Source organism: Eupeodes corollae, chromosome 1 (genome assembly GCF_945859685.1).
Source record: "Eupeodes corollae chromosome 1, idEupCoro1.1, whole genome shotgun sequence".
Classification (NCBI taxonomy): domain Eukaryota; kingdom Metazoa; phylum Arthropoda; class Insecta; order Diptera; family Syrphidae; genus Eupeodes; species Eupeodes corollae.
In genome coordinates, this window is record NC_079147.1 from 101521687 (window position 1) to 101549066 (window position 27380).

A 27380-nucleotide genomic window follows, 5' to 3' on the forward strand; every position below is an offset into this window, starting at 1 on the left:
ACAAAGTTTTCGAAGCCATAATGCGCTCCGTTATGTGTTACAGCTGCCAGACATGGGGTTATAAATTGTATGAAGAAGTGGAAAAGTTGCAACGCTTTTTTCTCAAGAAGTTGTTTTATCTGCCTACGACAACACCTAATTATGTTCTCACACTCGAGACTGGCGTACCATCTCTTTTCGTATACACATTGAAATTGCATTTTGACTATGTCCTGAAAGTTCTGTCCCAGGCACCTAATAGATTACCACAAAAACTTGTGAAATACACCTTCGAAAAGCAAGTGGAATGGATAAAGGAATGGAAAAAATGGGCTGAATTAAGTGGGGTAGAGCTTATTATACAGTTTAAAAATATGAATATGCTTAAAGGACAACTCTATAAATTACTGGAGGAGATAGACATTTTAGAAAGAAACGAAAGTATACAAAAAGCAATCTCTTCAATAGATAGATTGTTATATCCTGTGCTTAGCTACAACTTTACAGAAAACTACTTTGACGACAAATACAACGTGAGAGCAATATCCCTCATTTGTAGAGCAAGAAGTGATACATTAAATTTGAATGGTTCCCCGTACAGGAATTCCTTTGCAACCCAGTGCTCCCTATGTAACTTCAAATCAAAGGAAGATTGTTTTCACTTTCTTTCAATTTGTCCGGTATACAAGGAAATAAGAATGCTCTATTTTGGAAAAACGACTTTGTCCATGGAAGAAACCAAAATTGTGCTCAATGGGCAAAACTGGTATAACCTCTACCTTTATCTCGAAAATGCATCAGCTTACAGAAACCTAATAATTTCAGAATATCGATAAATCTTTCTTTGCTTTTTAAAGTATGTCATGTTTCAATTTTTTGTTTTTAGCTAAACTAAAAGCCATTTTTGCACTGTTTAAAATCCACAATTTTTGTAAGAATATTGTAATAGACACTATATTTTGTTTTGACTAAACTAAAAGTCACATTCTTTTATAAAGATCTTTTTTCGTTTTAGCCAAACTCAAAGCCCATGTTATCAATTATAGTAATGTATCATATAGATGGCATAAAGTTGTACTTGAATAATGTATAGTCTTATGTATTATTGAACCCGCAATAAAATTGTTAAATAACTTTTTTTTATTATAAGAATTTAAACTGATCTCTATAAATAATTAATTAAATTGAAAAAGAATATCTTTAATTATAAATATGAATTTCATACACTGAAATTTCAGTCTAAACTCAATCTGGCAGACGGCTATGCCACAGCCTATAATTTGTATTTTATTTTATTTGATTTATGTATATATATTATCAACCAAATTTGTATATTTAGTTGAATTTTTTGTGAATAAAATATCTATATCTATCTAAAAAAAAATCTATTCCGTCGTTATATCTTCTCCTCCATTCTCCATCTATGCGTACGTGACCAAAAATCACGGGAAGAATTTTTCTCTCGAAGCATCCTAAGACGCTCTCATCCTGGATTATTTTTTTGATGACAGTATATACTACGTCTTGCCCTCATTGAACACTTAACCTATCATCTTCGCTTCCGTCGCAATGTTCAGAAATGCTCCACTAACATCACGATTTGATCTTCCAATTATGTCAATATCATCTGCGTATATGAGTAATTTAATGGACCTTTGGAAGATTGTGCCTCTAGTGTTGACGGTTGAGTTCTGTACAATTCTTTCCATAACAATGTTGAAGAAATCGCATGACAGTGCATCGCCTTGTCTAAAGCCTTTTTTGACATCAAATGCATGGGTGAGATCTTTTCCGGCCTTCATAGAGCAGAGTGCATTCTCCATAGTCATTCTGCACAAACGTTTAAATTTGACAGGGATGCCAAAACTAGACATTGCTCGGTAGAGCTCTTCCCTACAGAAGCTGTTGTAAATCGATAAAGAGATGGTGAGTATCGATTTTAAGTTCCTGGGTTTTTTGCAAGATCTGAAGCCACAATGATAAGGACCAATCAGTTTGTTGACGAACGTCTTCAGACTTCACATAATACGGCAGTGAAGAGAAGGGAAGAGAAGAGAATAGAAGAGGAGAACAGCAACTTCTAACAATCAAATTTGTTCAAGTTCCAATGTAACATGTCCACGAGGTCTGATCACAAAGGACTAGCCTCAAAAGGCTTCCAGCAGCTTCGAACCATTTGAAACCAGATGTCTTAATAAAGGGTGATTTAAACCGCACGATCTAGGCGGCCAATTGACCGGTCCCGAACGTGAAATAAAATGTTCACTGAACTCGCCTCTCAATAAGCCAATTGTTGCACATGTTGTGTGTCATGTGGCACCGTCTTGTTGAAACCACATGTCATGCAATGCAAGTCAAGCTCTTCCTTTTTGGGCAAAAAAAACTGGATATCATCTCATGGTAGCGCTCACCATTCACAATTATGTTACGATTCGCATCATCTTGGAAGAAGTACAGTCCAATGATGCCAAAAGCAAGCCGCACCAAACTGAGCTTCGTTGCTGAACACAATTTTACGGTAAAAAAGTGGTTCCTTGGCCAACTTTCCAAAAGCACATTCACCAAAAAGTTTACGTTGCAGTAGGACGTTCGGCTTCAATTCTTGCGCCAGCTGTATTTTGGCATCACACCTAAATTCGTCCGCAAAATTGTGTACGTTTTTAAGTATCAGAGGCTCAATTGAATCGATAATTGGTGGTCATCATTGACACTGGCCGATACAGCTGCGATATTTACTTCAGTTCGCACTTTACCTAAAAGTGTTGGTGATTTAATGTCCAATAATGTAAATTTGGTGACAAAAGTCCCAACAGCAGCGTCAGTGGGTCTATTAAACTGACCATAAAATGAAAGGTGCGCGCGATAAACTTTCTTAACAGAACACGCATTTTGATAATAAGATTCAATAATTTGCAAGCGTTGTTCGTTTGTAAGACGATTCATATTTAAATTATAGACCAAACTGAATTTGTTTAACAGTGAAACAAAACACGAAACGTGCGTCAGCTGTATAAACAAGTGTTGACAAAAAGATAATAACTAGAAAAATCACCCTTTCACAGTCGAACTACAAAACGTCTCAGACATAATTGCACCTATCCTTGATGCAATTTCTAAGATCTGTATAGAAGAGAAGAACTGGCCTAAGTGTGTCCTACTCCATCATAGACAACCACTTTAACTTAATCATACCTAATATAACCTACATATTTGCAAATACTTAGTAACACAAGCATTTGAATTAGAAGTTTCTAAATGTTTCTTTAAGGCTATAGCCAGAATCAATCTTCGTTGACAATCCGGTGACAACTAATGCAGTTCAAGAAGCAAAGCTTTGGTCGAATCGTCCATTCGGATTTTGTCTACATAACTTACAATATCATACAAACATTTTGAGGCAGAAACAGTAGATTCAAAAGCCGTTCAAGTTTCTGGTACACGCGAATGGTTTCTTGGATTCATTCTCAACCGTTTCCTCGCTGCCATTATCAACTTCTTTGAGAAAACAATAACACTACGGTTCGTTTTGAAACTTTGGGTTTTGATTTGTAGTTCATTGAGAATATAAAAAAAAAGTTTTTTTTTTTGAGTAAAAGATTTTTAAGTAAGCTTTCCAAATAATTTAGATGAGTCAATTATTTCAAAATATACCATTAGCAATTTTTATCAAAAATTAAGTTTAAATACTGTTCTAATTTCCAGATGGGGGCGACCGCATATTGGGGCAAGACCGTTTTTGTACTATATTGTATGAAAAAAAGTTTGAATGGCAACACTTTTTTAACAAAACATGTGTCTTCTATTATTATTAGTAAATTACTTAAAATTATTAACTTTTTCTCTTTAGTATTAAGAAAGTGCATTTTCAACATCATTTATTGTGAAAAAAAGTCGAAAAGTAAAGAATTCAACCAGAAATTCAATAAGTTACGGTAGGATCCGAATGGGGCAAAACCACATATGGGCGATCATGCCCCTATGCGGTCTTGCCCCCAATGTTTTCCTAATTCCTGTCTTTTTTTTTAATGTTTTTTGGTCTAATATGGTACGAAATTACATTCGGAAAACAACGCGGCAGTCTTGGCAAGAATCGGAAATGAAATCTGCACTTGATGCCGTTCTTAAAAATGAGATGGGGTTTAAAAAAGCTTGTCAGACCTTTAATGTCCCTAAGAGCACTCTAAGGGACAGTTATAAGAAAGTTGTCGACAAATCTATCACCCTTGAAAACTGCGCAAAAAAGTGCTCTCTTGGAACAATTAAAACCGTGTTTACAAAAGAGCAAGAAAATGAATTATCTGAACATATAATTCAGCTCGAAAGCCGTTTGTTCCCCATAACTATCAAGGATTTGCGTAAACTTGCATTCCAACTAGCAGAAAGAAATAACATACAAAACGATTTTGACAAAGAAACTGGGATGGCTGGATATAAGTGGGTGCAAAATTTTTTGAAGAGAAATCCTAAAATTAGCCTTCGTAAGCCGGAAGGAACCTCTGGAGCCAGAGCCATGGGTTTCAATCGAGTATCTGTCGCTAAGTTTTTTGAGCTGTTGACAGAATTAATGGATAAATACCACTTCTCACCTGATCGTATTTATAACTTCGACGAAACGGGCATATCAACGGTTGCCAAAAAAGTATCAAAAGTATTGGCTAAGAAAGGAAAACCCCAGGTAAGTTCTCTTTTCTTTTCTTAGCGACAATACTTTATCTTTAATTTCAATCATAAGGTTGGAACTCTTACTGCTGCAGAACGTGGCAAAACAATAACAAATGAAATCTGCATGAGTGCTTCTGAACAGTTTATACCGCCTTTGTGTGTTTTTCTCGAGTCAGAGCGCATAGACATGTAAACATACTTGAGAGAGCTCCACCATGTTCAATTGCTGTCTATCATCCCAGTGGTTGGATGCAGACAGATTTGTTTTTAACTTGGTTTGACCAGTTTTTAAAACATTCGAATCCAACAAAGGATAAATCGGTTTAACTATTACTAGACGGGCATTCAACACATACCAAAAACCTGGAATTCATAAACAAGGCTCGAGAGAAAAATGTTGTTGTTCTATGCTTTCCACCCCATAGTTCGCATCGAATGCAACCACTAGAGTTGCGTTTATGGCACCATTAAGTCAATATTATTCGTCAGAAGTCAAAAAATGGATGCGAACAAATTCACCATCAATGGTTTACTGAGTATTAAATTCCTGAACTATTTGGCGTCGCTTACATGAAAGCTGCCATCATTCAGGCAGCAGTTAACGCATTTAAGAGGACTGGAATTTATCCATTAAATAGTGACCTGTATGAAGACTGGATGTTTGAACCAGCAGAAACCACAAACAGGCCTTTCACAGAAGTCGCTGAAGAACTTGTCACAAATTCCACATTACAAGATGTTTTTGAAGCACCCCTTGAAAGGGCACGTTCAATTGAACCACCTGCAACAACAATGATTTCCACGCAGGAAAACTTTGTTAACACAGACTTCGTCGATGCTCTAGCTGCCTTAGACAACATTCCATCAACGTCAGGAACTACAGCCTTCATTTTATCTTCTCCAAAGAAGCTTGGTAAGTTACCTTCTGGAAAGAGAACTTGTTCTCAGAGAAAGACAAGGCGGGGAAAAACGGCGATTTTGAAAAATTCACCATATAAAGCTAAGCTGGAAGCTCTAGTTGCTAACAAAGATAAAAAAAAGCAAGTCACCATAAAAACCACAAAAAAAGTAAAGCAACAGGCTTCAAGGAATGTTGCTCATAGTGAGGATGCGAGTAGTTGCATCTTCTGTCTGGGGCTTTTTTTCAAATCGAACCCAACTGATGGCTGGATAAAATGTACCATGTGTTCTGGCTGGGCTCATGAAGCTTGCGCTGGAGTTGGAGAAGACGAAGATGTCATATTTGTATGTGACTTTTGCAAATAATAATTTGCATTTTGAGGGTCAAAACGGTCTTGCCCCCAAAAAAATTAGTAGGGCGATCCGTTTTTTTGACGATGTTTTTTAAAACTTTATTGTTTTTTTTTGAATAAGTTTTTATTAACTTCCCATAGGAAGTTATTGTAATAGGTCCGATTTGTCAAATTGAAAATTTTGACATTTCTCGACGTTTCAAGGTCCCTAGAGTCGAAATAAAAGATGTTTAGAAAGATGTCTGTGCGTGCGTGTGTACGTACGTTCGTACGTCCGTACGTCCGTACGTTCGCTACGTTTTTTTCGTCGTCAATAGCTCAAGAACCAGAAGAGATATCGACTTCAAATAAATTTTGTTATACAGATAATAAGGCAGAAAGATGCAGAAAGGGCTCTCAAGAAAATTGCGTGGGTGGTTTTTTTACCATAGCAGTTTAAAAAAAAGGTGAAAATTTTGGTTAACCCTAAATATCTTACGAACCAAAAACCCAAGGGACTTGAATTAAATTTTATATAATAAACTGTAACGTGATCTCAAAGAAGTATATTTTTTGAAAAAAATGTATCTTACCGGTTGTTTTTCTAAATCAAAATAACTGAAAAAAAAAATTTGTTACCTACTAAATTTAACGACTAACATATGGTTTCATCTCCAAAACAATTTTGAGCAACGGAAAATAATGTTTTTGAAATCTGATAAAATTTTGAGAAAAAAAACATTACTCAAAGTTCGAAAAAAATTAAATATCGATTCAAATATCTTTTCAAAAACTTAAAATTTATGCTTCAAGCTTATTTTATCTTATAAGAAATATTGTTTTCAACATTTTGAAAAATGTTGAGAAAAATCGAGTTTACAGTTTTTTTACAAAAATAAAAACCTAAAAAAAAATTAATAAAAGTTGGTAAAAATTGATTTTCGACTCAAATATCTTTTCAAAAATTGTAGATATTGGCTTTTAACTACTTTTATCTTTCAAAAAATATTGTTGTTAACATTTAGTTAAATTTTGAAAAAAATCGGATTGAAGTTTTTGCACAAAAAATTAAATACCTAAAAAAAAAATTAACAAAAGTTGGTAAAAATTGATTTTCGACTCAAATATCTTTTCAAAACTATGTAATATTGGCTTCAAATTTTATAGAAAATATTGTTTTCAACATTCGATAGAATTTTGAAGAAAATCGAATTGACAGTTTTTTTACAAAAAATAAAACTATAAAAAAAAACGATACTAAAACTTGGTAAACATTTACTTTCGACTCAAATAGCTTTTCAAAAATTAAAAATATTGGTTTCAAACTTTTTTTATTTTACAGAAAATATTGTTTTCGATATTCAGTGATTTTTATATAAAAATCCAACAGTCCGTTTTTTCATAAAAAATAAAATCTATATTGGTAAAATCTACTAGTACATACAGACAAACTTTTAAGCAAGACAAATCGACAGACGGGATGGGAAGTTATCAGTGTGGGTCGCATCCCAGCCTCTTTTTTATTATAATAATCAAAGTTGCTAGATGAAATGTAAGACTTTATTTTCCTTTATAACAGATCTTGAGGCAGTCAAGCACTAAATGTGCGGTCTTGCCCCCACTTCCCCTATTATAAATGTCAAGTTGAAAATTAACAAATAAAAAACGGGCTTGAAGTGACGCGCGTAGGATCGAAAAAGTAGTGTTGATTTTATTTTTACCACTTTCATAAAGAAAAATGGATATTAAAAAGTTTAAAAAGTCAAGTGTTTGTTGTTGTTTAATTGGTATTTAAATAGTCATTTTTTAAGTTTTGTAAAGTTAGAACAGGCTTTTAAATATGAGCTAGGTTATAAGTGTGTTCCTATATGCTATACGTTTCATATCAGGATCCAGAAAAGGAAATGACTTTAACTATATTCCCAACGTCTTTCAAAACTCTTTTCTCATGTCTTTATCAATTTCCAAATGTATCTAAAAGTATACATTTCAAACACGAATGAAAATTTGATAAAATCGTTTTTTCTCCATTCCATACCCACTTTATGCACTAAAAGCTTGAAGTTATATCCAATGCAATTGAAAACATAATATCAACAAAAATATTCAAAGTAAGTCTACCAAAATAAAATAATTTAAAAAGAAATATTGACATCAGCCTTCTTGCCAATTCAACTGTATGTAATATAAAAATAGCAATACCTTGAAAGATGATATACGTCTACGTACACAGACAGACTATACACACACATATCAACAAAATGCATGAAAAAGCCATTTATCCTGCGAATGCATTTATTGTAAATGGCTAAATTTGAAAGGATGTTCGTAGCGGTAACGTTACGTTCAATGAACATTTTTGATCTAAACGTGGCGACGATATTCGTGTATATGGATGTGGGTTTAAGGTAGAGATATACTAAGTGCATGTATGCAGGATTACCAGATTGGTCTTTTACCGAAAATTGGACTACTTTTCCAAAATTGCAGATAAAGGATTTTGATTGAATGCCCAATCAAATTATTGAACTTATGGCTGAGCAAAAGTCTGACGGAAATGGTTAAGGAAATCATATTTTTTTTAACTTTGGACCTTGCTTGCGGCTATCGCAAAGATAACTGTGTTAATATTGATAGCTCATCCATTTTAAAGAAGAAAAATTATGTTTTATTCTCCTAAGTGACGCAACAGCTCATAGAGAAGAAGGGCTTAATACCTAAGAACTTTCAATCATTCCTGTGTGCGACTAATGTCAGAAATAGAGAAGATCTCCGGTTCTTATGCCGAATCCGAACGGCTAGTTCGATAAAATCACTTTTCATAACAAGAATTACTCTTGGAGGATTTGACAATCCCTTGCAACCGGCAGTACCCGAGGCAGGGATTGAACTTAAGACCTCTGTCGTGACACGCATACGCATTAACCAAAAGTTATGGATATTGTAGCATACTATTGAAGTTGGACAATAATTGGACTAATTTTTTGGCTTCCATTTTTGACTCCAATTTTTTTAAATTGAGTTCAGAGCTAGTTAAGGACATGATGGCAACCACTCATACATATATGCCGTGTCAATGTCGATGAAGACGCCAACGACGAAGACGATAGAAAAAATTGTATTTTACCTTATTACGTTGTCATGTGGTGTTATGTGATTTAATCTGGCGTCATTCAATGCGCGACAATCGCTACCACCATATACCATAGAAACATACCAAATAGTGCGAGAACCATGATACGTAAATATTCCACCTAATCCTTGAATGATGATTGACTTCGAATAAATTCTGTAGCTTCTCGTTTCCCGTTTGGATATTCGAGAATTTCACTGATTGTGCAACTTGTTCGATTGAAAGAAATTGGATTTTTTGTGGCTTTTCTCAACAAGCAACCTTATAATCATTTTCTGTCATGCAAAGTTGGAAAAGTTTTGTATAGAGAACTTGAAACCTTGAATAGTAATAGCAAAATAGGAGAAGGTATTGTTTGCACAATTTGTCAAATTTTCAGCCAGGTGAATATATACTTAAAAATAAAATGAAATGCATATTGTGCCTTAACAGACCTCCGTTGTTGAAAAATAATACTTGATTTGACAGACTTTAACAATGCATGCAATATTTTTTTTTGTAATAAAAGAAAATTGTCTGCATTTTATTGTTTAAGTGTGCCTTTTTCCAAAATAACTTTTTGAGGTAGGTAGAGTAGTCAAATAACATGAAATAATGCCCTTACCTCAAAATAAAAAAAGGAAAAGTAAAGTATCAGAAGTCACAATTATTTCAACAAAACTTAATCCAAATAAAATCGCACAATCGTTGACTAACTTAGTTCTGCCAGAACTCTCAAAAGAAAAATTCCATAAATCTAGCTCGGTCCCTAGCTAGATGTCTCCAGTTTCGCGGTCTAAGTTAGGTAAGGTCAACTTTCACTAGTGCGCGCCATCTGATCCGCGGTCTTCCTCTTCTGCGCTGTACTGTGGGTGTAGATTCGAAGACTTTCCGGGTCGGAGCATTGGTTTCCATGCGCTCAACGTGACCCAGCCATCTTAGTCGTTGGACTTTTACCTTTCTGGCTAAGTCTACGTCGCTGTACAGTCCGTATTGCTAGTCATTCTATCTTCTCCTCCACTCCCCTTCGGTGCATACGGGACCGTATATCACACGAAAATCTCTTCTCTCGAAGCGACCCAAGGTGCTTTCATCCGCTTTTGTCATACTCCATGCTTCTGCACCGTATAGAAGGACAAGAGTGATAAGGGTAAGACCCAACACTTTGGTCCCTCGAGAGAGGACTTTACCACTCAATTGCTTTCTTAGTCCAAAGAAACAGCGGTTAGCAAGAGTTATTCTGCGTTTGATCTCAGGGCTGGTGTTGTTTTCTGCGTTTACAGCGGAGCCTACGTAGACGAAGTCCTCGACTACCTCAAAGTTACGGCTGTTGATGGTGACGTTTTGACGAACACGTCGTCGGTATTGTATTTCCTTTCTTGACGACAGCATGTATTTTGTGTTGCCCTCATTAACCGTTAAACCCATTTTTGCCGCCTCTGCCTTCATACTCACAAAAGCCCCATTGACATCACGCTTAATTCTACCGGTTATGTCAATTACATCAGCATAGGCTAGTTATTGGATAGACTTTGGAAAGATAGTGCCTCTAGTGTTGACGTGTGAGCTCTGCACTATTCTTTGAAGCACGATATTAAAATGGTAGACATGTGCATTCAAGAGGACACAAGCGTCCAAAGGTTTTTTCTCAAAACCCATCTCTGTCTATCAACTACTACTCTCACCTTCCCGTGGTGAACATCAAGTGCCTAGTACCTCAACTGGAGATTGGGTTCCAACCCCAGTGGAAAGTTGTTGGGGGCAGCAAACGAGAGATGGGGAGAGGTGTTTAAAGTAAGGCACCTTTTATTATCCAGAAGGCGGCGGACCAATTCTCGAGTTGAAATCAACGGTGGCGTCCACAGTTCCAGTAAGGTTGAACTACTAAGTGAACCCCTTATAGGACTTCTACGACATATACGGAGCCCAGCCCTATAATGAGCGGTTTATTCGGCTCTCCGTCCATGGAGACATACTAAGGATCTGGCCCTCCAGGTTCGGGGTGACTTCCTGACCAAGTACAAAATACCTTAGTTGCGAAGCACCAACAAGCCTCCGATACGGATGGATTCACTGTTGATAACCCACGCAAACGAAATAAGGACAACGAACTTCGGATCTGTACGTGGAATGTAAGGTCCCTTAACAGACCACATGCAACAGAACAATTAGACCACTACCTCGATGTAGCCGAAGTATGGACAAGGAAGTACTTTGAGAATTTTCTACGTTGAATGGCTACAATCGCAAGAGACTGCCAAGTCCGTTTTCGATCGAGCTGCATGCGTTAAGCATTGAAAACCAGTGGTAACATTGCCTTGAGGCCATCACACATACCACCTTTGAAGTGCTAGGTTTCAAACGGCCATCACAGCAAAACCCCTGGTTTGACGACGAATGCCGGCAAGCGCACACAGGGAAACAGCAGGCATACAAAACGGCACTGCATAAAAGGACTAGAGCTGCTAGCGAGCTCTACGAGCAGAAGAGGAGAGAGGAACACGGGTTTCTTAGATGAAAAAAAAAGCATGAGAAGCGTTCGAGTAAGTAGAGGGATGTCACAACAGGAATGACGTTCGTAAATTTTACCAAAAGGTAAAAGGTCCCAATGGTACCAGCTACGAACCGAAGCCTGTAAAGACGATCAGTGGAACATCGTAGTAGAAACGCAGTCGATGCCAACAATATGGAAAGATAACTTCTCCAAACTATATAACGGCGATGACGAACCGAATTCCGCTGTAAGGGAGATAGAACCACTCAACCTCGGCGACGCAGATCAACAAATCCGCCTACCCGACCTTGACGAAGTGAAGATAGATGTATGTAAACTAAAGTCAAACAAAGCTGCTGGATCTGACGGTATCGCTGCGAAATATTCAAAGGAGCAGGCAGTGGCTTGGTAGGGAGCATGCACCAACTCATCTGCAAAAGATGGTCAGAAGAAAGCATGCCCGATGAGTGAAATGTCGGTAAAGTTTGTTCAATACATAAGAATAGAGAGCCTCTAAATTGCACAGACTACAGAGGCATCAGTCTCCTGAACATTTCATATAAGATCCTCTCTGTCGTATTATGTGAACATTTGAAGCTGTTCGTCAACAACCTGATATGTGTTTATCAGTGTGGCTTCACACCAGGAAAGTCCACTATTGACCAAATATTCACACTACGGCAGATCTTGGAAGAAACCCAGGAGCTTCAAATCGATACCCACCACCTCTTTATCGATTTTAAAGCCGCGTATGACAGCATCTATAGAGAAGAGCTCTACCGAGCAATGTCTAGTTTTGGCATCCCTGTCAATCTTATCCGTTTTTGCAGAATGACGATGGAGAATGCACGCTGCTCTATCAAGGTCGGAAAAGATCTTACCGATGCATTTGATGTCAAAAAAGGTTTAAGACAGGGCGATGCACTGTCATGCGACTTCTTCAACATCGTTTTGGAAAGAATTGTGCAAAACTCAACCGTCAACACTAGAAGCACAATCTTTCAAAGGTCCATGCAAATACTCGGATTTGCAGTTGATATTGACATAATTGGAAGATCAAAGCGTGATGTCAGTGGACGTTTTTTAGCATTGCGACGGAAGCGAAGAAGATGGGTTTAGTGGTCAATGAGGGCAAGACCAAGTAAATGCTGTCATCAAAAAAGGACACTAAAGAACGACGTCTTGGACAAAACGTCAAAATGGACAGCTGTAACTTTGAAGTAGTTAAGGACTTTGTCTACCTAGTCACCGCTATTAATGCAGACAACGACACCAGCGCTGAAATCAAACGAAGAATAATTCTTGCAAATCGCTGCTTCTTAAATCATCATCACCATCACACTCATCATCCCGGTTTTCATTTATGGCGCTGAGGCCTGGTAACTGTCAAAGAAAGATGAGAGCGCTTTAGGATGTTTCGAGAAAAAAATTCATCGGGTGATTTTTGGTCCTCTATACAATAGATGGAGAATGGACGCGAAGATACAACTATACGAACTATACGGGCTGTACAGCGACAACTGACCAGGTTAACTTCCTTACTACTTAGTATTTAGTACTTTATAAATAATTTAAAATTAACTTTTTCGACTACGTTTAATATAATCATTTTTTTCAGTTTGTATGAAAATAGTAATAGTTCCTTCACTTATGCTCAGCACTGTATTTTATTTATCTATATATTATTTTTCGGTACTAGAAGTCGCAGTAACAGTACCAAGAAAAACAAATTTAATATGAGATTTAATTTTTGTGGAATGTATACCTACGTTTGTAAATAAAAAGCTAAATTCATCTAAAAAATATTCCTCTTGGAAAAAATCAATATCAACAAATCATCCTTCAACTCAAATAGACATCAACAAAGGCATTTACGTTTCATCCTCTTGATATACGAGTACTTGTACTTTCCGAGAAAGGTGCGGGTCGGATGGCATTCGTTGGCAAAAAGAAAATAGTTCCTGCAATTTACCAAATAAAAAAAGAGTCATTGCAAAAAAGCCAGTTAAACAATATCCTCAACCCAAGCCATTGATTTCTTTCTTTGCCATTCGAGTATAATGTATCCTGAAACAGAATCACCACAAAGTCATTATTTGCTACATAAAGTCAAATGGTTTCTCAACGACAACGATGTTGACGATGACTTTGAAAGCTAAAGGTTTTCTATACCTACATATACCTTTCCTATCCCATACCTATAACCATCATCTATACACTAGAAGCTTTGGAAACATTGAACTGATGGCAGTTTATTTTCCCTTGTGAGTAACTGCTGTCAAAATTTTCGAAAAAAAAAGAATAGCTCGTACCTGCTATACCTTACCTACCTACCATTCATTCTTCATCACGTCTTCAGTTTCAGTTGTTAGGTATAGGTAGATATGGGACTTTTTATAGAATACGATTCGTAAAATCATTTTTTATGAACTTTTACCCACAGAACACTCATTTAAAGTGAATTGTCGTTACATGAGAGTTTATATTCATCCTTGGGCCTCATACATTGTTCCAATATCCCAACATGTATCTTTTTACTCCTGTGTTTCTATTTGTACCCACAACAACATCCTGTGATAAAAAGCATTCTTTTTCTTACGTGTTTGGGTTTGAATGGTATCATCAAAAAGTACTTCGATCAACTCTGAGTTGAAAATAAAAAAAATTAAACGTCAACAATCAAAGCAAAATGTATTTTCTCTTATATTTCGGAAAATTGTCGCAAAAATGAGTTCGCTCATCATTCTTCATCCAACAGAGCTGTTAATATAATTGCGTTTAAAATACTTTGATAATGTACGAGTATGTATATAAAAGAAAGATGTTATGGATGTTGTTCTTTTTTAATACTAGCTGACCCAGAAGACGTTGTTCTTTATTTGATTGGTCTTAAAAAAGAACTTAAAAAAGTTTTCACAAAGTGAAAAATTGGTTAACTCCAATATCTTACGAACTAAAAACTATAGCGTTTTAATTTTAAATGATATTATTTATAGTGAAGCGTTGGATACAAAATTGAATTTGTGTATATATCAATTCATTAACTAATTTGTAAACTTGCTTTAAACTTTTACCTTACGTTTAGTTAAACTTTACTGGGTTATTATTATTCTTTACCTACGAATACTTTATATAATGATGAAATCAAAAGATGTAAACTTAGTTTTTAAGTCTCTCGATAGCCTCTTAATTAAACAGTTCACGAAAAATTACCTACTTTGTTTTATTTTCCCTAACAAAGGGAATGGGCCAGGCTAGCTTTTATAAAGGAAATATTTCTTTACCAGTTTGTCTCAATATATTTTATATAATTATATTTAAAAATGAGTTCGCTGTATCAAATCAAGGAGGACTCAGGACTCCTGGGTACTACACTATTAATGTACAACATTAATGTATTTTTACTCCATCATTTCAGTGACAAAGATACCACCGTAGCTAAGCTGGAAACAACCGAAGGAAGTTTCTTGGCCCTCTCGCTGGAAAAACCCTGGAGAAAGTCGTCGCTGAAGCGGAAAGGCTTATTATTGGAAGGGTGCTGACGCTCATCTTACTGTATGGGGCAGCACGAATACCAACAACAGAGGTGAGTCTCTTTTTGATTATATTCTTGGTACTAACTTCTTAGTAAGTAATGTTTGAAATGAACTAACCTTCATAACTAAAACTCGACAAGAAGTCTTAGACATAACTCTTGTCTCAGATGCTATACACCATATGATCTTGGACTGGAAAGTATCCAAAGAACACTCGTTCTCTGATCATAGATATATCCAGTTCAATATAAATGTGGATGATAACCCGAGTCCATTGACTTTTCGAAACTATCGGAAAACTGACTGGACTTCATACAGGAACTCATTACAGAGTTTACTAGAACCTGGACTATCTAGTCCTTCCTCTAACGCCAATGAACTTGACAACAAAGTCAATGACCTTACCTCAGCTATGATCAGATCGCTAGAAATTGCTTGTCCACTTATACACATAAGAGTAAAGAGGAAACCACAATGGTGGGCCTCAGAGCTTGACTCGCTCAGGAAACAACGCAGAAAACTTTTCAACCGAGTCAAAGACGCAAGACTAGCCACTCACTGGGACTCTTACAAAGAATCCCTAAGAATCTACAAGAAGGCACTAAGGAAATCCAAGCGGTCTTCTTGGCGACCCTTCTGTGTCATGATAGAAGAAACTTCTGAAGCCTCGGAAAATTCTTTCAACTAATCCAGCTATGCCAAGCTGCTTGAAAAATACAGACGGCTCCTGGACAAATTCAAGTAATGAATCGCTGAACTTACTATTGGACACTCACTTTCCTGGTAGTTCTCTTACCGAAACTTTCAACAGTTTTATACGTTCAAGTTCAAATTCAACATATCCACAAGGTCTAATCACAAAGGATAAGCTACAATGGGATCTCAACAGCTTCAAACCATTTAAAGCTGCAGGACCAGATGGTATAATACCAGTCGAATTACAAAAGGCTTCTGATATAATTGCACCAATCCTTGAGGCAATTTTTACCAGCTGTCTTTACCTGGTCCATGTTCCCTCGGCATGGAGAGAAGTTAAGGTTGTTTTTATACCTAAAGTAGGTAAATGCTCCCAAGTCAATCCTAAAGATCTACGACCTATAAATCTATCATCATTCCTTCTTAAGGCCTTGGAAAGATTGATTGATATCCATTTAAGGGCGAGTATCGATACAAGACTTCTGTCTTCGTCTCAACATGCCTTCCGCAAAGGTAAATCCGTGGAAACAGCGTAACACACTTTAGTACGAGCCGTCATATATTCCCTTCATCATAAAGAGTTCACTATGGTTGCTTTCCTTGACATCGAAGGTGCCTTTAACAACATCTCTTAATTTAGAGAGTTCGCTTCGGGATTTTATTCTTTTAATGCTTACTAGCAGAATAATCAACTCAAAACTCGGCAACTCTTCTAGTAGACGATTCGTTAGTAGAGGGACACCGCAAGGTTGTGTTCTTCCCCTCTCCTCTGGAACCTGGTGGGGAATGAAATCCTAACTGGTCTGGATGCGGAGGGCTTTAGAGTGATAGCCTATGCGGACGACGCACGTTGCTATATCAGTTTCAGGAAAGCATCTTAACATCCTAAAATAACTTTTACAAAATGCCTTGGACAGACTAATACTTTGGGCTGATCGGTGTGGACTGGGTGCTAAGCTAACCCACACAAAACCGATCTGGTCTTATGTTCGAGGAGATACAAAATTCCATTTGTCAACCCTCCTTATATTAAAGGAATCCAATTAAAATTCTCAGACGAGGCCAAATACCTAGGTCTTGTCTTAGACAAATAACTAAATTGGAAACGCAACGTACAGGAAAGAGTCAAAAAAGCTATTGTAGCTCTCTTTTCTTGCAAAAAAGCTATTGGTAATAAATGGGGTTTACAAGACAACCCAGAATCACGCATTGGCTATACACATCGGTAATCAGACCGATTTTAACGTACGGTGTGGCAGTATGGTGGACTGCTTTAGAGAAAGGTATAAACAGGGATAAGTTAAATAAAGTTCAACGTTCAGCCTGCCTATGTATAAGCGGATCGCTTCGCACGACCCCGTCTGCAGCACTGGACACCTTGCTCTACCTTACACCTCTTGACATATTAAGCAAACAATTAGCTGCAAGCTCTGCTATTCGCCTCAAACCTTCGACGCAGTGGACTAACAACAACATTGGCCACTCCGTAATTCTAAGGTACTTACAATCAATTCCAAAGCACACAGACTACACCATCTCAAAACTGCAATTCTACAATCATTTCCAGATTTCTATACCTCCCAGATCTTTTTTGGAGGATAGGAAATTCTTGGAGGATGAGTCAATCCATTTTTACACAGATGGGTCAAAAACAAAAGAAGGAGTTGGTGGAGGTGTGTACTCTGAACGACTGAAATTAAGTCTCTCATTCGTCCTTCCCTATCATTGTAGCGTGTTCCAGGCGGAACTTTTGGCGATGAAGGAAGTCTTGTCCTGGCTCAAGGAAAACGTGATATCAACATCTGATATCCATATTTTCTCAGATAGCCAGGTCGCTATCAAATCTCTGGACTCTATCTCTACAAACTCTATAACAGTCCATAACTATCGATCATCTCTTATGGAGATGGCGCTACAGTTTAGTATTCACCTTCGCTGGGTGCCGGGCCATAGAGACATTCCGGGTAACGGTAAGGCAGATGAACTCGCCAGGAACGGTACAGTACAGCCCGTCCTACCACCTTTGGCAAGTACTGGCATACAATCGCTACTTGTAAACTGCTGCCAATGCAAGACGCTGTGAGGAGGGCAGGCACCAGGTGGAACAACACCACCACGTGTCAAGTCACAAAAAAAAACAATAAACATCTGGCCAACACTGGATTTAAAACGTTCAAGGTGCTTGCTCTCTCTAAGTAGATCGCATATAAGCTCGATAATAGGTGTCATAACCGGACACTGTCTAATAGGAAAGTACGCCACGAGGCTAGGCATATTCTCAAATGACTTTTGCAGAAGATGTATGGACGAGGAATAGAAGAAACGTTTCTTCATCTTCTCTGCACATGCCCTGCTCTGGCTCGAAAACGCAAGAATTCCCTAGGAGAATTCTTCTCAAACGATCTAAATAATATCGGTATAATCAGTCTCTCACGTTTCGTAAGGGACTCAAGCTGGTTCCATTGAGCTTAGGAGGAAGCCTCAAGATTCATGTGGTATCACAATGGGCCATTAAACTGGCCTAAGTGTGTCCGTTTCCATCTTGGACAGCCACTATAACCTAACCTAACCTATCAAATCGAGGAACTTGATAACAAAAATTACGATGGTTGGAAGGTCCAGATGAGAAGTGTTCTTGTGCATAGTGAGTTGTTGCAATATGTTAGTGCGGAAGAGACGATTTAAGCTGGTGCTGCTGAGGGCGCAAAAGTAGCATGGCAGACAAAAGACAGAAAGGCTCTAGCTAGAATTTTGTTAAGTGTTCAATTGGCACAATTTAATCACACACAACATTGCAATACCTTATTGGAAGCATTTACATCAGCCCACTGGTCTAGCACGCAAAGTGACTTTATTTCAACAGTTGCTGGCAATGAAAATAAATGAAACACTCAGGCAATCTGAGACCACCTAGACTCGTTTTTAATGTAGCTGAAAAGTTGACAGAAAAAGATGTGTCAAAAAGAAATTATTGACAATAATCTTGCTATCGAGCCTACTGAAATCATATGAGAATTTTGTGATAGTGATGAGTCGAGGTACTCTCTACCATCAATCACTGCATTGAAAGCAAGTTGATGGATGAAGGGCAGAGAAGAACGATCGAAAGGAAAGAAGAGGAAAGCGAAACAACTTTTCGAAATTCAAGGCCCAGGTAGAACTTGAAACTGGACAAAAAATCAAAATTCTTAGAACAATGAATTTTCCAATTTTTTGGCACTAAATGGTGTGGTGTGTCAGCTTTCGGTAGAATATATACCACTAAAAATTGGAGTAGCGGAGCGTGCGAATCGAACAATTGTGGAAATGGCACGCAGCATGCTTCTGCACTCGCAGCTTTCAGAAATGATGTGGGCTGAGGCAGTCAACACAGCCGTAAACGATACTTAAGGAATAGATCTCCAAAAAGTGCATTAAACTCTGTAGTCTGTAACACCATACGAAAGTTGGAGTGAACGCAAGCCAACAGTGAGGCATCTACAACCATTTGGCTGCCAGGAAGTGATGCTCAATAAAAGGCCGTCCAAATCTAAGTTGAGAGCAAAGGCAATATGTGTAATGGTTGGGTATTCAACTGAATCAAAAGCATACCATGTCTCTGTGCCAGATCAGCGGAACGGTTCAACGGTTCATAAAACTCGCGATGTGAAATTCCTAAACATGTCAGGTAATATTAAATTGAAAGAAAATAACAACGAATATATCATTCTAGAAAACATAACCACAAATAATGACGAATACACGAACAGAAACTGTCAAAAGATCATAGACGTGTTGCTGGTTAGTGAGGCCAACGTGGGAGTTATTTCTTATTATTTGAGATTCTCGATCTTATAAACGCGAGTGAATCATCTGATGAAGAATTCTATCAACATCCAGAAGCAGAAGGAGGTGTTGACTATCCAGGGACATCATCGAGCAAGTGGATGGTTCTTAGGTCTGAAAAAGATAAACCGAACGAAGTATTTAGCCAATTGAATAATCTAGGTCGGGACAGTCTAATTCCGATGACGGTTAAAGATGCCTTGGCTTCAAATGATGCCCAGAGATGGAAGGATGCAATGGATATTGAGTATCGGGCCCTTATGTCAAACAACACTTGGGATGCAGTTGAACTACCAATGGACTAAAACCAGTTTACTATAAGTGGGTCTTTCGCGTAAAGACTGATGTAGAAGGTATAATAGAAAGGTATAAAGCACGTCTTTTTGCAAAGACTTTAGTCAGAAGCTTGGAATAGACTTCCACGAAACATTTTCATCCGTCACTCTATTTTCGACGGTTCGATTAATTCTTTCTTTATCAGTTCAGTATAGTCTTCATCTCCACCAAATGGACGTAACCAGTGCCTACCTAAATGGCGAGTTGAAGGAAGAGGTAGCCAGAAGGCTACGTTTCAACCAGAGAACCTGATCGTGTTTGCAGATTGTGGAAAGCTTTGTGTGGTCTTAAGGAGTCTGGTCCGGCGTGGAATACAAAGCTGAATGAGACTCTGAAAAGGCTGGGATTTAATCAAATTGAAACTGATCGTTGTGTATACTGAGTGTATGTGGATGACATACTCCTCGCATTTTCCAATGAAGGGGAACTTCTGTCAATTAAAAAGAAAAGAAAACAGGAATTTGAAGTGGTGAAGCATAAGTCAAAAGAAATCTATCTCATCATTGCTGGAGACTTACCTAATGCAAGAATGTAAAGCGAGGAGCACATTTTTAGAACCAGGTCAAGATGTTCAAGATGTTAGATTGGCAGATAAGAAGGAGTATCAAAGGATGATTGGGTCGTTGATGTACATTGGGCATGCAAAGCGACCAGACATCTTACATTCCGTTACAATTACAATTAATCAAAACCCACTAGAAGCTCATATGATGGCAGCTAAGCATATTATCAGGTACTTGAAAAATCGCAAACTATGGGCATGACTTAACTGAGATTGAAGATGCTTTGCATACACTTAAACCTAAAAAAACTGCAGATATATTAGGATTTTTCCCTATTGTTTTTCGTCATTGTGCAAGTTCTCTTTCTGTTCCGCTATTACATCTATTCAATGAATCTATTTCCAATGGTATTTTCCTTAATGAGTGGAAAGTCTCTATCATTGATCCGAGTTTTAAATCTGGATCAAAAAACTTAGTAACGATCTTTACACCAATAACTAAGCTACCTGTTGTTCCAAAGCTTTTAGATAGCCTTGTTCAAGGTAAATTTAAATCTATCATAAAGCAAAATGTAAGCAAATATCAACATGGTTTTTGGAAGGGTAGGTCTACTAATTCTAATCTAGTAGAATTCACAAATTTTGTCATTAATACTCTAGATAATCGAGAACAAGTTCATGTGATTTATACAGACTTTGTAAAAGCCTTTAGTAGGGTTAATTTAAACATACTCTTAAAAAAACTTCAATCATATGGCTTCCACCGCTACTTCAATGGTTTTCTTCATATTTACTTGGTCGAAAGCAATATGTAAAGATCGGGGACTTTTTCTCAAAAGTAAAGTAACTTCCGGTGTTCCAGAAGGTAGTCATATGGGTCCTTTATTATTCTTACTTTTTATTAATGACCTTCCAAATGTTCTTAAAAATTCTCATTGCCTTATGTATGCGGATGACATAAAGTTCTTTTCTCGAATTTCTAATTTAAATGATTATTTTCTTCTTCAAAATAATCTAAATTCATTTGTTGATTGGTGCAAGTCAAATGATCTGTTGTTAAATGTTGACAAGTGTGCTTGTATGGCCTACAATAGAACTTTGTTAAATATTATTCCAAACTATTCATTAAATAATTTTCCGTTACAAGTTGTTGAAATGTTCAAAGACTTGGGCGTTGTATTTGATTTTAAATTGAAATTTAACTTACATATTAATTATATTGTATCCAAAGCAAATTCTTTACTTGGATTCATCAAAAGAAACTCATTGGAATTTAAGGACCCTTACACTTACCTCCAATATAATCGTATGCAAAATATTTGACTAAGTTCTTTTGACATCCCGAATTTTTAGATAAAAACACCTTACTTTTCTGTAAAAATTTTAATTTAAAGAACAACTTTCTCATTTAAAAAATTCAAATGATATTCGTAAATTGCTTTTGAACAAGCGTTTAGTAGAAAACTATTGTAAAGCTGTGTTTTTTACCCCAATTTCACTGTTTCAAAGTTGTGCAAAAAACACGCTGAAAAATTCGATTTTTTTGTTCATGTGCCATTTTTTTAATGTTCAAAATGTAATTATTATTAGGCATTTGACTTGATTGTCCGGAGCGGACCTGGGCCTCAACAAACATGCGTATCCAGCCAGCTCGGTCCCTAGCTAGCTGTCCCCAGTTTCTCAAGCCAAGTTGGTTGATTTCCTCTCCCACCTGGGTGCGCCACTGAGTAGCGGTGTTCCTCTACTGCGCCGTCCTTTCGAAGATTCGAAGACCTTCTGGGCTGGAGCGTTGATGTCCATTCGCTCTACATGACCTAGCCATCTAAACCATTGGACTTTAATTCTGCTAACTAGGTCATGGTGGCTATACAGCCCGTACAGTTCGTCGTTAATTCTTTTCCTTCATTCTCCATCTATGCGTAGGGGACCAAAAATCACTTAAATAATTTTTCTCTCGAAGCATTCCAAGACGCTCTCATCTTTTTTTTGACAGGGTCCAGGCCTCAGCGCCATTAATGAGAGCCGAGATGATGAGTCTTATAGATGGTGATTTTAGATGCTCAAAAGATGACTTTACTTCTCAATTGACTTCTAAGTCCAAAGAAGCAGCGATTTGCAAAACTTATTCTTCGTTTGATTTCAGCGCTGGTGTCGTTGTCTGTATTAATAGTGGTTCCTAGGTAGACAAAGTCCTTAACTACCTTAAAGTTATAGCTGTCCATGGTGACCTTTTGTCCAAGACGTAGTTCAGTGTCCTTTTTTGATGACAGCATATACTTGGTCTTGCCCTAATTGACCATTAAACCCATCTTCTCTTCCGGAGCAATGCTCAAAAACGCTTCACTGACATCACGCTTTGATCTTAAAATTATGTCAATATCATCTGCGTATTCGAGTAATTGGATGGACCTTTGGAAGATTGTGCTTCAAGTTTTGCACAATTCTTACCAGAACGACGTTAAACAAAGAAGTCGCATAACAGTTCATCGCCTTGTCTAAAACCTTTTTTGACATCAAATGCATCGGTAAGATCTTTTCGGATCTTGATATAGCTGCCTTCATTCTCCATCGTTTTTTTGCACAAACGGATAAGTATGACAGGGATGCTAAAACTAGACATTGCTCTGTAGAGCTCTTCCCTATAGATGCTGTCATACGCGGCCTTAAAATCGATAAAGAGATGGTGAGTATCGATTTCTGCTCCAGCGGCTTTGTTATAGACTTTAGCATAGATATGCCAATCTTTACTTTGTCTAAATCGGGATAACGGGATTTTCGTCTTGTTGAATGGATTATTCTGTCAGACAGCGGAATTCTGTTCCTTGTCGCCGTTATAAAGTCTGCAGAAGTGGTCCTTCCATATCTTTGGCATTGATTATGGTTCCACTTTTGTTTTTGAAGCCTTCGGTTCGAGTCATATGTACTTTTGAATTTCGTCTTACCTGCTCATAAGACGTACGGTTTTGACACATGGCAAAATTTTGATAAAAATGGATTTAACTGTTTTTTTTTTTACAAAACAGCAATTCCACAGTCAGTTGCTTTTTATAAACATTCAAATCTACAAAAACTGCTAATACTTAATTGGTAAAAATTGATGTTCGGTTCTCTAAATAATAAATAAAGGTACTGATTTCAGATTATAGTGCCAATTTATATTGTTTAGATATACATATATGTATGTGGTTGTGCAATTGTGAATATTTAGAAGAAAAAAGGGATTTTAGCCTCTAACTTTTCTAAGATAAATAAATAGAAGAAAATAAAACCTTTTATAGGTTTTGTGGACTTTGCATGACAAACACAAAGCAGTACGTATATTTTTATTTTTTAGCATAATTCTTTTGACTAATACACTCAACTTCAAACCCTCAAAAAATAAAGTTTTTTTTTTATAAATTTGTATTTTTTTGTTGGCCATTTTTTAAGATTAACATTTTTTCAAAGTTTTTAAAGTAGATTATAATAAAAAAAATCCTAATTGTTTGCTCTCTAGCTTCTTTTTACGACATACATTACTTTTTAGATGTAAACACCTTAACGTGTCTACCTTTTGCCCCTAAGCTAACTTAATTTCGACACCTTCTAAGGTTTTATATAAAAACTTTCTTAACCAGCTCCACGTGGGAGTTTTTTTTGTTAAGGTTGGAATTTTGTTGTGTAAGAAAAATACTTACTTAACAACTGAATCCTTGTTAGATACTCGTGTTTCCAATTCCATAGAACACGTGCACAAATTGTATGAGACTTTTATTGGAAAATACAAAACAAAAAACATATCTTCCAACAATCTCTTCAGAAGTAAAGACAGTCCAGGGTGTGGAATGTGGTCCGCGATACGACGACGACGACGATGGGTGTAGGGTGACTAAATGGGCGTGGGACAAATGTATATTATATACCCACCACTATACCATACAGTGTCGTTTTGTTTTTCAGCTCGCTTACCCGAAATTCAAGCATAATTTTAAAATTAATGTCTCACGACAATGGTCGGAAAATTGAGACATAAATCCACCCAAGATAGCGTACCCTCTCCATTAAAAATATAAAAATAAAAATAAAAACAACACAACAAAAATAAATATCAAATTATGTAAGCAGCCACATTCCAACACAATATAACACAGCTTTGAAATAATAAAAAGAAAAATAAGGAGTCTTCAAATAGCAACTACTATCATGACGGCAGACCATAAAGGCCGCCTTGGTACAACGAGTATATTCTGATGATACGGATGTGGGGGCGGTAGTTATTCGTTGACGGCTCCACGGTTTGTTTCCTTTCCTCTATAACTTTCCGTATAGGTGCTTTAAGGGTAATTTATGGATTCACAGAACTACTAGGAAGAGAAACTTATCAAGATTGAAGAAAAATATATAAATATTTTTAGAAGAATGATGGAGGACATTTGTTGTTTTATTTGTATGAGGATGTCCTCTATTCTGGAGTGCGTTGCGTCTATTTTTTGCAGAGGAATCCACGTTTTGTGATAGAATTGAAGGTCAAAAGTGTTTCAAAGATAGCTCTTCTAAAGTTTAAACAAAGAGATTGACTAAACTAAAATTCTAAATTTATAAACTTGAATTCCTTAGAGTTGTCCCAAAACCCATTCAAGAACAACTTTAGACAATTCTAAAATTATTAATTATTATCAATAATTTTTAAGGACAGATCAATTCAAGCAGCATAAATTTGGCAGAAAATAAGACTAAAGAACCCAACTCATGTAATCGGATGAGTACTTGAAGAAATTCTGACGGATTTGATAGAAATAAATTAAGATTATGCAAAGAAGTTATGATCAGGTTGCGCTATATCACGAAAAACCTTTCTTATAAATTTCTTTTATTTACACTCTAAGGACATTGAAACATCTAGAAATTTCAAAATCTTCCATTCGACAAATCGGAATGATTACAATAACTTCGTAAGGGAAGTCAATAATTGCCAAATAAGAAACAAATTTTCATATCTAGTCGCTGAGAAGACTTTAACAAATAGATATTCGGCAGTTCTCACCAACACTACCATAATTCGGTGGATTCTCACCAACACTACCATAATTCGGTGGATTAATTTGATCTGGAACAAAATTAGGACATCAATGGTGATGGGAAGTTCTCTTTAGATTTGCTAGACATAAAAGAAAAGTTCACCGGTCAGATTTGGAGAATGCTTCGCAAGCATTACAAATTCTTGCAACAGACACGATGTAATTTAGGTACAAATACTGAGCATCTACATATCAAAGAATTAGAAAAAACAATTTAGCGAGACCGCGCCGGCCGCTGGCAAAAGTAAAACCAAAGCACGTGTCAATCCAAATACGAAACTACTTCCATATTTCTGTGATAAACGTTTTAATAAACTAAGCAACTTAAGGCGTCATATTTACATGTTTAATTATCGCAATAGTAAATTCGTTTGCAAACTCTACGAGTCTTGGGATTTTAGTTAATACTAGTAATAAACAACCTAGGATCGACACATTCTATTGCCGATGAGGAGAAAACTACTTTACATTGTCGTAATAACGGACAACCACGACGTTCCAAAAGATAAGAATGTGGAAGAAAAACGGCAACGGCACCATTGAGGTGGCTCTAAGATTTATGTATCTTCATCACAGTTATCTCATTCTTCATCTGACGATTTGAATCCAAAAAAAAGTCTGGTATGTGACCCACACTGATAACTTTCCATACCGTTTGTCGATTTGTATCAATTAAAAGTTTGTAGGTTTTCGTGTTGGGTTAAAAAAGTTGTCAGTTTAATTCTTCTTAAAAATTAAAAAAAAATTACCAACAATATTTTACATATAAATGGTTTGATTTCGAAGTCTATTTTTGGTATGAGATACTTTTAGTCGAAAACCAATTTTAGCAGCGTTTCTTCAGAATATTTATTTCTTGTATAATACAAATTGAATGAATGAAATTAATTTGAAACAACATCGTCTACTGTTCACGAAATTTTGACAACCGAACATCAATTTTTACCAATTTAACGTTCTGTTTTTTTTATGAAAAAACTGACTGTTGAATTTTTAAATAAATTGTGTTGAATGATGAAAACAATTCAAGCCAATATTTTTAATTTTTAAAAAGATATTTGAGTCGGAAATAAATTTGTATTAACTTTAAGTAATGGTATCTTTCCTTATCCAGACGGCAGCGGACGAATTCTCGAGATGGAATCAACGGTGGCGTCTACAGTTCCAGTAAGGATGAACTACTTAGTGAACACCTAATAGGGCTTCTTCGACATATTCGGAGCCTATGCCTGTAAGGAGCGGTTTATCCGGCTCCCCGTTCTTGGAGTTATACTAAGGATCTGGCCCTCCAGGTTGGGGGTTGTGCCGTCGGGGTTACTTGCTGACCACGTCAAAACTACCTTTAGTTGCGAAACACCAACAAGCCTCGGATACGGACGGATTCACTGTTGACAACCCACGCAAACGTATTAAGGACAATGAACTTCGGATCCGTACGCGGAATGTTAGGTCATTCAACAGACCACGTACAGCCGAAGAATCAGCGGAAGCCTTAAACTGCTGCGAGGGCCAACATTGACTCGGACCACTACCTCGTGGTTGCCAAGCTACGGCTATAGATATCCCGATCCAAACCAAAACAAAGAAGTTTCGACGTTAGACGGCTACAATCGTAAGAGATATCTTTTTGCGATCCAGTCTCTAATAACCTCTTAAGGAGTATTTGTATTTGTATTTGTATTTATTTCATCAAGCAGAGTACAACTCTTACAGACTAATATGTATACTTATATGTAATATGTTAATAATAGAATAATATAAATAAAGTCCTATGCTGCCTGCATTAAGCATTGAAAACCAGTGGCAACATTGCCTTGCAGCCATCAGAGATGCCGACTCTGAAGTACCAGGTTTGAGACGGCCACCACAGAGCAATCCCTGGTTTGACGACGAATGCCGGCAAGCGCAGAAGGACCAGAGCTGCTCACGAGCTCTACGAGAGGGGAGAG

At 37.0% G+C, this 27380-nt stretch overlaps 1 protein-coding gene across 1 annotated transcript; it reads left to right on the forward strand.

Moving 5' to 3' along the window:
- The first annotated feature begins 4021 nt into the window (after nt 1–4021).
- Nucleotides 4022–4834, forward strand: LOC129942131 (uncharacterized). The gene is made up of 2 exons (XM_056050942.1): nt 4022–4654; nt 4712–4834. Exons 1-2 carry the CDS (start codon nt 4022–4024, stop codon nt 4832–4834), a joined length of 756 nt encoding a protein of 251 aa, XP_055906917.1.
- The last annotated feature ends 22546 nt before the right edge of the window (nt 4835–27380 follow it).

Coding starts and splice junctions, on each gene's coding strand:
- LOC129942131 (XM_056050942.1), top strand. CDS start 4,022: ATGGTACGAAATTACATTCGGAAAACAACGCGGCAGTCTTGGCAAGAA. Junction 4,655..4,711: donor CTAAGAAAGGAAAACCCCAG/GTAAGTTCTCTT, acceptor TTCAATCATAAG/GTTGGAACTCTTACTGCTGC.